Raw genomic sequence first — 11,844 nt, forward strand, 5'->3', positions numbered from 1 at the left:
AAAAAAAAGAAACTATTCTTGCATGTGCGATCCTCCAATTTCACAAATAAGCCCCTTATTGAAACTTAAAGCTGGCTGCTGGTAACTCAAATTAACCATATGCACAAGGGTGAAGAAACAGAAAAAAAAGACATTACAGACAGTATAGAACTTTATCCCTGTCAATTTTTGCCAAGTTATTGCAAATGTACAAGTTCAAACTAGAGACTGCTTGACGCAGCATGTGGATGCAGGATCACTGAAACAGCCACTAGCAAGTGCAATTCCCCACATTCATATACAGGGATGAGCCAAGCTGTTAAAAAAGTAGATCAAAGAGATGTTACACTTTCAGAATATTTTTACTGGTTTATCAATGTTACAGAAGCTCACCCTTACAGCATAGAGATCACAATTTAAAACAGAACATTTACAGGTCAAAAAAGGAGTAGCATGCTCATTCCAATTCCTTTCATACAAGGAGGACTACAGGACAGAGAGACCTAGACAACCTTACGTCTGCAAATACCATGAGATAAGGTGTGCAAAATCCATTTCATCTCCACACTCAGATACATTATTTTTGCGCTCAGATCATTTGACTGGAAGGTTAATCCTGCAGGATTGTGATCATTTGTAAAAGTTAATAATTGCAGGAGAGAAAAGAAAATCTGGTAAATTGATGCAGGAAACATGGCCTGGTGTTTGCACGTCTTGCAGGCATAGGGAGACTACCACAGGAAGGAATGAGATAGCACTAATGTTTCACTAAATTTCATACCAGTGAGCAAAGAATCAAAGTGAAATGTGAGTGACTGGGTGGATAAGAGTGTTAAGAGGACCAACTGTCATACAGATCAGTGTGAAAAGGTAAACATGTGGCAAGGAGGTCCAATCCCAGTCCATTGGAAAAGGACTATTAAAAAGTTGTGGAAGATGTACGATACGAGGTGGTGACCATGCGGAGAATGCAGGAGTGTTGTTGGGGAAGGGAGTGTAGAGGGAAAGAAATGTTTCAATACTAGGATAAGGCAAAAGATGTGAAAGCAATAAAAAAAATAGTCTTCTCTGGAAAAAGCATATTCAACTCCTGCACCCACCTGCCCAACACCATCCTCCCAATCATGTTAATTTGCAGTGTTTTCCTTTCAAGTTAATGTACAGCACGTCATCGCTAAGAAAATGAACCCTTCGATGACTGTTGAGTGGTTAGACATATGAAACCCAGTTTAAAGTGAATGGGGGCAGGAAAAAAGCCTCCCTGCCCATGACCCCTTCTATAGGAATTAAAAACAAAAACAAAGTTTATGCACAAAATACTTACGAGTAACAATTATAACTACAAACTGTTTGGGGCAGTTTCTCTTTCTTCTACACACCATGGAGTGCCTACGTTTTCAGCACAAGGTAGCCAGGATCTTGGCTTTAGTCTCCATTCCTTCACTTTTTTAAAAAAAAGCTCCTTGGGATGTTTCAATTCTATTTTACACATAAGGACTAGAGACAGTAAAGCTTTGGTATCAATGACATCTGGATGCGAGTTCTGCAGAAGTAAACTGATGGGGGAAAAAATTCAGCAATTTTTGTTGTAGCCATGCTCATATCCAAAAAGATGGGCACCCAAGTTTGGCAGGGTGACAGGCAGCAGTGAACAGATTTCCACTGAACCAAGGTGCAACACATTAGGAGTTACCACATCTGGATGTGGAACGATTAAGCATCGTGTGGGCAAAATTACAAGACCCTCCTCTTTCCTCCATCTGCCATGTATACAGGTTGTATATTTTTAAGAAAAAAGGTAGCATAGAAGAAAAACTGCTGAATTTTAAAAAAATTCATTAAATAAATCAGATACAAAATCCACAGCCCAGTCCTTTTGCTTTGGTTATAGAAAATCCTTTCTCGGTACTCCAGACTGAAGTTCTCCTGTCAAGGAAGATGCTTCGAGTGTGCATTACCATGATCTTTCCTTAAATACCTGAGTAATTCAAAGGGGTCCTCTTCTCCATTTGGGGAGAAATCAAAAGGACGCGATGAGAAGGGACTTTGATCATCAGGCATCTGAAAAAGAAACATGTAATGTATGTGGAGTGGTTTTCACTTAGGTCAAATGCAATTGTAGTCAGTAAATAACTAGTCTTTGCACACAAAAAATAAATCTATTGATGGTAGGCATGAATTCATCCAAATATTCTAGGAAATAGAAAAGATCTGTTCTTGCCCACAGGTGTTTAATGTTGGGTGCAAATGGCCTGCCATATTCTATTAATATTTTGAAAATTCCAAATCGGCTTGTTAAAAAAAAGTAATAATCAGACTTTTAAACACTGCTGTATAGTTTAATTTCTTCTTCCTGGTATTGATAGCTGGCATTATAATAGTGTACAAAACGGTTTTTTAAAAAATTGTTCATGGGCCAGCATTGCCCCTCCCAGAGGGCTTTAAAAAAAAAATCCAATTAAAAGGAGCAATGGGCAGCACAGTGAGTTAGCCCTGCTGCCTCATGGCGCCAAGGTCTCAGGTTCGATCCCGGCCCTGGGTCACTGTCCGTGTGGAGTTTGCACATTCTCTCCGTGCTTGCGTGGGTTCCGCTCCCACAACCCAAAGATGTGCAAGCTAGTTGGACTGGCCAAGCTAAATTGCCCATTAATTGGAAAAAATGAATTGGGTACTCTAAATTTTTTATTTATTTTTTTTATTTTTAAAAAGGAGCAATTAAGCGTGGGCAATCCACCTGCCCTGCAAATCTTTGGGTTGTGGGGGCAAGAGCCACACAGACATGGGGAGAATGTGCAAACGTCACAGACAGTGATCCAGGGCCAGGATCGGTGCCATGTGGCAATAATGCCACCCACTGCTCCACCCTCTGGAACAAAATAAGATTGAATGCATTTGGCTTCGATTGAGAAATGGACAACATTAAGCAGACAACCAAGGGTGAACTCATTCTGGCTTAAGATGGCCCAAGCTAGATTTATCTGAGGGGTTAGAGAGAGGGGTGGAAGGAGATTTTAAAAACTTATTCATGGGATGTGGGCATTGCAGGCTGTGCCAGCATTTATTGCCGATCCCCAATTGTCCTTAACGTAGAACATCAGTGCAGAAGGAGGCCATTCGGCACACAAGTGTCTGCAGTGACCCACTTAAGCCCTCACTTCCACCCTATCCCTATAACCCAATAACCCCTCCTCACCTTTATGGGCAATTTAGCATGGCCAATCCACCTAACCTGCAAGTCTTTGGACTGTGGAAGGAAACTGGAGCACCTGGAGGAAACCCACACAGAGAGCACAGATAGTGACTCAGTGGGGAATTGAGCCTGGGACCCTAGCACTGTGAAGTGACACACTGTGCCAACATGCTGCCCTAAGGGGCAGTTCAGAGAGAACCATATTGCTGTGGACATGTAGGCCAGACCAGGCAAGGATGGCAGATTTCCTTCCCCAAAAAGGACATTAGTGAACGAGATGGGACTTTTAATGACTATGGTTTCATTTCATTCCAGATTTTTTTTTTTTTTTTTTAAATCTATAAATGGAATTCAATTTCACCATCTGCAGTGGCCGAATTTGAATCTGGGTCTCCGGAACCTCAGTCTGTGGTTTACTAATTCAGTGACAGTACCGTTATGCCATCACCTCCCCAACAGAATTTTGGAGGAAGAGTAATAATAGAATGGTGCATTCTCCTTTGATTCACTGGCAGCAGTCATAACTTCAACCACAAAGGTTCTCTATACTGGAAATGCAATGAAACCTAGTTCCACCTGCGCATTGAAGCCCACCTTTTGAACATCCTTCCCAATATCCCCTTTGGTGGGAGATCAGCATCCATTTGAGTCTCAATGCTAAAAGGAGGTGCCAAATAAAATGAACTTTTGTCTTATCAACAGCGTTGGTTCCATTTTCAATGACAAAGTAATGTCAGCTTACCAAAGACAAGGAACTGCTTGTGGTCATGCTGGTGTAGCACAGTGGACCAAACCATTGCTCCAGAGGAGTCTTGGTCTTGTCCATTCCATGCAAAGGAGTCCATATACCTATCCCAGGACTGAAACATTAAATGTTAATTGTACCAGAAACACAAGAAAAACAAACTACACAAGTGACAAAAATCACAATATCAGGTTAACACTTTGTTCAAAGAGATATGAAGTTGCCAATTGAATATTTAATTAGAACATTAATTCATGTTGGCTGTGTTTTATTGAGTGATGGCATCACATCTCAGCTGATCTACAATCACATAGGAGGAATTACTCTCCAGCAGCTGACCAAGTTACAACCTATTTACCAGGCTGGAGTAGTCAGCTGCACAGGGGTTACCATTAGGAAGGCAAGGAGACTTGGGAATTCTGGAGTCAAGCACTGCACAGGGTCAACTCCACCTCTACGTGCACAAGACTCAACCTAACGCAGCTAAAAGTAGTACACAAGAGCCCACTTGACCAGAACCCGAATGTGCAGATTCTCCCCAGAGATAGAGGATAGATCCGAATGGTGCCAAGGAGGCCCAGCCAACCACACCCACATGTTCTGGTCTTGCCCCAGATATGCTGGGTACTGGACAGCCTTCTTTGAGGCAATGGCCAAGTGGTGGGGGTGAGGGTGGAGCCATGCCCGAAAGTGATGGTCTTCAGGTATCAGACCAGCCAGATCTCATGTGGAGAAGGGCATATGCCCTTGCCTCCCTGATCACCCGCTGTAGAATCCCACTTGTTTGGCGATCAACAGCACCTCCTAAAGCTGCAGACTGGCTATCCAACCCATCAGAATTTCTCCAAATGGAGAAAAATCTAATTAATCATCCATGGGTCGGAAGAGGACTTCCACAAAACATGGGAGCCATTCACCCGACTGTTCAGAGATCCGTTTGTGGCCAACATATAGGGGGTAAATAGCCAGGACAATATGAAAGAGGATAGCGGGGGGGGAGCAAGGTGAGGTAGCAAAACCCAGCAGGAAAAAAAAATGGGGAGCAGCAGTGAAAAGATGTGGGGGGGGGGGGGGCAGAAAAGGAAAGACGAAGGATTGCAGGCTGAGCCAGCCAGACGGCAACAAATTGTAAATAGAGAAACTCCCAAGAAGGAACCTTTGTGACTGTACAATAAATTAACATGAATGGCAATGTATACAATTTTGAAAATGCCAATAAAAGATTTTTTAAAAAAAGGCAAGGAGAGTCAAGAATAAGGACACACACAAAAAGGAGGATTACAGGGGCAGCATTTAAAAAGCCACGGAAATATGGCAAGGCACTCCCTCGGTCAAGCAGCTGTTAAAATTTCAACCAGAGATGGACATAGTGGTGAATGGTTACTATGTTCACCACACATTATTAGACAAAAAGGTATCAAGGGTTAAGTGGAGATACAGGTCAATCCATGAACAGATGCAAGGATCTGAAAGGGACTCTGTTCCTTGGCAAATTTAACTTTATATTGCAATTTACGTACACAGATTTCAGACCATCCCCCTGCTCAAACGGTGGGTCCCAGGCATGAAGTGCCTTCCTCCATAGCCGGATCTGCTTGTCCCAGGAGCGTCGGCTGTATTTCTTGTATTTGTTGGGAGTTTGAGGGTGTATTCCTGGCACTCGGAGTCTCCTTTTAAAAAGAAAAATTGACATGTCATCCTCACCTATTTTGACAGAAAATGCAACGCTATCTGCAAAAGGACTTTTAAAATTCAATCTTGCCTGAAGGTCAGAAAGCACATGCAGGTGTTGGAATATGGGGCTGTTTAGCTCACTGGGCTAATCGCTGGCTTTGAAAGCAGACCAAGGCAAGCTAGCGGCACAGTTTGATTCCCGTACCAGCCTCCCCGAACAGGTGCCGGAATGTGGCGACTAGGGACTTTTCACAGTAACTTCATTTGAAGCCTACTCGTGACAATGAGTGATTTTCATTTCATTTCTTTTCATCTGACTTCTTGTCCCATGATGGCCATTATGGGCCAAGTGAAAAATTGTGTCATGCTAGTTGCAGGAGAGGGAAGGCAATAAACTAAAAATCAGTAATTTAGGTAAAGTAAATGACCTGATGATTTCTCAGCTGTCTGTGATGGCTAGTGAAAAGCAAAAAAGTGTTTCCCCAGGATCACATTCACAAGAGGAAAGCGAAAGGCCATCCTACAGATCCAGATAATATTTTAGAACACAAGTACTTTTAGATTATCTCTAATGCATGGAATGTTCTCCAGATCAAGATGGCAATGTGGAAGATGTTAGTCCTCGTCTATGCTACAGAACAAGACACCAGTACGATGCAGCAAATCAACATGTCCACTCACCGAAAGGTTCATTATTCTATTACCAGTGTAGGTGCAGGATAGTTATACAATCAAATACCTCCCACACTCCAATCTTTCTGGGGGGGGGGGGGGGGGGGGGGGGGAAAGAAAGACAGTGGGAAAAGAAAAAAGAAAGAAACTTACTTGGGCACTTCCTGCTGGTATCTTGGATAGGCAGGAGTGTTCTTTCCATAATCTATCTGCTTTTGTCGCCTCATCAGCACAGTTTCATCAGTTTCAATTTCTGATGGTCTCCAGCATTCAGTTGGAGTGTCACAAGCGACTGGAGTGAAGCTCCAATGTCTGTAGTTTCTGGATGGAGGGGAAATTTTTTTTTTTTAAATGCTCAACTTGGGCTCAGATCAAGAAACGTTTCTCAAGTTTAGTACAGTCCAGCATCTAGTTAGCACACACTTCAATGTCTGATTGACTAATAGTTCATTCTGCAGCAGCAAGAGCTTTTGCCCTGGTATGCATGATACTGGTGGACTAAACTCAACACCATAAATGCTACTTCTCTCCTCAAGTAGGCTGGAGTTACATTTCATACAACTGCAATCTTTGGGCAGCAGTAGTTAGCACAGTTGCTTCACAGCTCCAGGGTCCCAGGTTCGATTCCCAGCTTGGGGTCACAGTCTGTGCGGAGTCTGCACATTCTCAGTGTCTGCGTTGGTTTCCTCCCACAGTCCGAAGATGTGCAGGGTTAGGTGGATTGGCCGCGCTAAATTACCCTTGGGTTAGGTGGGGTTACTGGGATAGGGTGGAGGCTTAAGTGGGGTGCTCTTTCCAAGAGCTGGTGCAGACTCGATGGGCTGAATGGCCCCCTTCTGCATTGTAAATTCTGTGAATCTTCCCTCTATTAGGTGGTTCTTACCTTGACTGATCAAATTCAAATGGTTGGTGTACTGCCTGTATCTTACAAGAATTGTGCAATACTGACATGCTAAACTCAGGCTGTGGTCAGCTAGTTTGAGGAAGTGACAATTGATTCTCAGGATGCAAGTATTGCTGACAAGGTCAATGTTTATGCCTTCGTGCAAGGGGTTGTATGAGCCACCTTGTTGAGGGTGTAAGCATCACAACTGCTGGGCCACATCAGCCACACTGCTGTAGGTCGAGTCACTCACAAGCCAGACCATAAATGTCTTTCCTTTAATGGAAAAAAAAAGGGACACTAGTGGCCAGATGGGTTTTTGTGACAAATCTAGTGGTTCAACGGTTGCCATTTTGGATGGTAACATTTTATTACAGATTAGTTCAGGCCGCTGGATTATTGGTCTAGTAAAACCACTTCACCACTGTTGGTCACCTGCTTATAAGGAAGAGGAAAATGGAGACACTCCACTCCATTTGCGAATGGAGGTCAGCACAAGAGGCCTGCTAATGCAGCAGAGTAGCCTGAAGACAGACAACAGAAGTTTCAGGATTTAATTGTAGACAAATGATTTTATTGAGCTCTTAATGTCAGGTCCCAAGAGCACCCCAATACAAAACCAAAAGGCCATTTGAACATTGGTGTCCTATTTCTATTATGGGTACATCCAGCCACGCATAGAAAAATATTATTCGAGAAACTATGCAAACTAACTTTTTCTCCCAGCTCCATCGCTTGTTGGGTTCGGATTCTGTACCCACTCCAATGCTGGCTGTTGCAGGTGCATTAGTGGCACTCCTAATGAACACGAGAATTCAGATCAATTAATACTGATTAATACCCATACAGTAATTATTAAAACTGGATTAAGGATGATTTTAACACTCAAATAAGCATTTCACATCAACTTTTTAACATTTGAAATGAAATGAAAATCGCTTATTGTCACGAGTAGGCTTCAATGAAGTTACTGTGAAAAACCCCTAGTCGCCACATTCTGGCACCTGTCAGGGGAGGCTGGTACGGGAATCGAACCGTGCTGCTGGCCTGCTTTAAAAGCCAGCGATTTAGCTGAGTGAGCTAAACCAGCCAGCAAGATATGCGGCTGGATTCTCTGGTTCCCCAGCCGTGCATTTCCTGGCAGCATGCCATCTTCTTGCCAATGGAATTTCCCCACTGAAACCACCCCACGCTGCCAGGAAACCCATGGGAGGGGGTGCACTGCTGGTGGGAAGCTCCAGCCAGGATTTTCTAAAATTTTAGATAAGAATCCCAACATCGGAGACTATTGTCACTGATGAACTTAGACACAAGGGTCCAGGCTAAAATAACCTTTTGTAAAGCTACTGGAATCACCATAGACACGATTAACTGCACCACCTTCAAAAAACAAATTGAGGGGGCTCAAATAAAGCAGCTTTTATTTTTAAAAAATGAGCAAGTGCAATGTAAATCAGCTTCTAAAGCTTGTAAATACGGCACCTTATTATCTTAGGTAATCCAAATGTTTATTTTGCATGATGCAAACAATATTTTTGAATTAAACTCATTTGTGGGCAAATGGCAGTATGCACAGTCAATAAACAGTTTATTGTAGCATATTTGCAAGCTTCGTTGCAGAATAAGCACATTGCGTTTAACACCTCACCTGAAAGACAGCACCTTTGAATAGAGCATTTCAGTATTGCAGCTAAAATCATACATCTGACTGACTATAACTGCAAATATACACACACACACACACACACACGTTTGTTTTACCCCTGTGGAAGGCAATGCCAAGCAGGTACCAACTACTCCCTCAGCTGAATATATTCAACTCAGCACATCACATCTCTTCAAAAATTGAGATGGGACTGGATCTGAAAACAGGACTAAAATTGGAAATCCATGGTTGTCACACCCAGTGTGTATCTTGGCTCCCTGTTCAATTTTGAAAACCATTGAAACAGTTTGTCTTGAATGAAGTTCTGCTGAAAGACAGCAAGTGGCTTTGAAGGAAGTCCAGTGAAGTGAGATTATTTTCATAGTATGTAAAAAGCAATTAAGCAGCTTCCCCCTCCTGCCCCTTCTCTCCAAATAATTTGGTGGATAAATACACAAGTGTGAAATTAAGCCAGCTAAAGACCATGAGTCTGTTTTATAAGCTGCTGATCTCAGTCAGGGAAGTAAAATTGAATGTGATCTCAAAGCAGAACTAGACAAACTAAAAAAAACACTAAGGAACTTGCTCCCGAGTATCCCCTCAAATGCAGATCCCAGAAGTCCCAAAATGTCAATATCACTCATTTAAGCTCACCAAGAATCAGCAAAGTCATTGAAACAAACAAAGAATTAATGATTACGGTAGACTGCCAAGTTGAAAGGGGAACACGCCTATATTTTGCCCTTGAAAAACAATGTTACAATTCTAATTGCCCATGAATGATCTCTTGTATCTACAAGTACTTTTACAGCTGTGGCACTAAACAGCAATAGAGTAAAACGAGATTAAAATTTTAGCTGGCTGAGTTCTTAGCTTTGTTTCATAGCCTACAAGCAAATTTCTGAATGACACAATCATCTATCACAACATTTACATAATACTCTCACCTCTTCACTGTCCAATTAGTTGAATCAACATCTGGGACTGCTGCTGCACCAATGTTGCCAAAGTCCAACCATGGAATGTGAGCATTTGTAATCGCGAAACTGAAATACAAATTGTGAATGTCAATAAGCCATATAGAATAGATTGGTGGTTAGACTGGGTACATTGACATGTTATGCAATCAGGCAAATTCTGAACCAATTGGAGATTGGTTTCTCCAAGATTGTTAATAGAATATTGGGCCAGATGTACAGTAAACATTTGACAAGATACATCTTCCTGTACCAAAAAAGGTACCATCACACACAACTGAATATTTACATTTCAAAAAACCAACATTTTGCCTAGAGGCTGAATTAGTAAGCAGCCCGCTGTTGAAATCATACACATTACACAAACATGATCAAGATTGCTTCAAATACATGACCTGGAAATATTGCCCCAAGGACTGACAGCATTTCTGCAGTCATTATGGGCTGGATTTGAACTTCTGTCCAAAGGTAAAGGGTCAGAACACCAAACCATCACTCAAACTCATTGCATTTTTTAAAAAAGGTGCTTTATATAACATAGGCATCACATCAGGAGATGTTTAGTCATCCTATTTGCATCTGCAAGTTGACACCTTTAAGAGGGGATGTTGCAAGAACCCATTAACAAAGTTGTCACAGCTGTCCACATGCAAAACACCTCAAGTGGCATCATTAGCAAAAGAGGCAATCCATTTCACTAGCAGTATGGACAATGTATTCATAAATTGTTACATCATAGAAACAAAGCAAGTTGGGATAAATCCCTCCCTAACCACACCAGATGTACCTACACCACACACACTGCAGCAGTTCAAGGCAGCTCACCACCTCCTTCCCAAGGACCATTTGCAACAGGTAATAAATGCTGGCCTAGTCAGCAACACCCATAGCCCATGAGTGAATAAAAAAAAAAGTAATTTAAGCCGAGAATTTCAGTTGTTACCACTCTTTCCATCAATCCTTGATACTCAGCTGCTAGAATGCCAGTTACATTTCTACTCCATCCATTAGGTGGCAGAACTGATTTAAACAGATTACAAGAACTAATTTTAAAAACTGATCACTTCAGAATAGAAAGCAGCCATGTTCACAACCCACAAATCAAATGGAGAAAGATGATAAAACATGTGGAAGATTTTACAACCGTAAGAGGGCAAATCAGCTCAAAGAACATGCACACAATTTGTACCATCCAATCTCCCAAGGAGTTACTTAACCCCAAATAAAGAGTTTGAGAATGAAGTCTCATGAAGTGATCCCTTGTCCCCATTGCAAGAGTTACCACTGATACTATATCACCTCACTGGTTCTATATTCCATACATCTTCCCAACAATTTAGGGTTCATTTTGTTCAGAAACTGTTTCATTACTCAGCTCCACCCTCAAATTTAACAAGATATAAAAGATAGATTTCAAAGAGGCTTAATAATAAAATAAAAACCAATTACACTATGCTTATCTCAAACAGGAAAGCTAGCTGTCAAACACTGTATAACCTGTTTGCATGTGACTTGTGACTATAAAAACTAGTCTGCATTATTTTGTTCACTCCACTCTCCTTTACTATTCATGCTAAATGACAGCTGCAGCCTTTAAATACCACACCACCATGAAGGGGTGGACCTTGTCTCACAGTGCAGCCTATTAGATTGCTCCTTAATACAAGAAAGGGGGTCATGAGACTCTTTGTTTCTCCACAACAAATTTCATTGTAAAGACCTCATGATTTGTTAAACTGTTCAGCATGGCCAGCACATTGAAATAATATCTAACCAGTGACTGTTCCCTCAAAGTGATCCTGCAAAATGTATAATTTGAGACATTCAATTCTACCTCATTAAATATTTAATGCTTCCCCAACAGAGACACGGAATCAAATGGATGCTTTAATTACATCTTTAAAACTAACACTGCCACTGAAATATTGACCTTTATTTTTGCATTTTCCAGTCTTTAAAGCAAAACTGTGTGTCTGTGTAAAATTAAAAAAGAATGTAGGTAACTGCCCTGCTCTGTGAATGCATGCTGGGATACCCTAAATACCTGGACTCTGAGCTTCCAAATGGCAACCATCTGAA

General features: G+C 41.7%; 1 protein-coding gene across 1 annotated transcript; it reads right to left on the bottom strand.

The window, feature by feature from the left end:
• Window positions 1-322: 322 nt before the first annotated feature.
• On the bottom strand, window positions 323-11,344 carry LOC119965079. Its single transcript, XM_038795354.1, has 7 exons — window positions 11,263-11,344; window positions 9,736-9,834; window positions 7,858-7,941; window positions 6,414-6,581; window positions 5,435-5,584; window positions 3,912-4,029; window positions 323-2,040 (listed from the first exon to the last, which is right to left on the bottom strand). The coding sequence occupies exons 1-7, from the start codon at window positions 11,301-11,303 to the stop codon at window positions 1,909-1,911; spliced, it is 792 nt and encodes a 263-aa protein (XP_038651282.1). The 5' UTR covers window positions 11,304-11,344; the 3' UTR covers window positions 323-1,908.
• Window positions 11,345-11,844: the final 500 nt, after the last annotated feature.

This window comes from Scyliorhinus canicula, chromosome 4 (assembly GCF_902713615.1).
Source record: "Scyliorhinus canicula chromosome 4, sScyCan1.1, whole genome shotgun sequence".
NCBI classification, from domain to species: Eukaryota; Metazoa; Chordata; class Chondrichthyes; order Carcharhiniformes; family Scyliorhinidae; genus Scyliorhinus; species Scyliorhinus canicula.

Bases quoted from the DNA above. Each gene is read 5' to 3' on its own strand.
- LOC119965079 (XM_038795354.1), bottom strand. From the start codon at position 11,303: ATGCAGACTAGTTTTTATAGTCACAAGTCACATGCAAACAG. The intron at 7,942-9,735 runs GTGAGAGTATTA...CGTGTTCATTAG, and splicing joins ACTAATTGGACAGTGAAGAG to GAGTGCCACTAATGCACCTG. The intron at 5,585-6,413 runs GTAAGTTTCTTT...TCTTTTTAAAAG, and splicing joins TACCAGCAGGAAGTGCCCAA to GAGACTCCGAGTGCCAGGAA.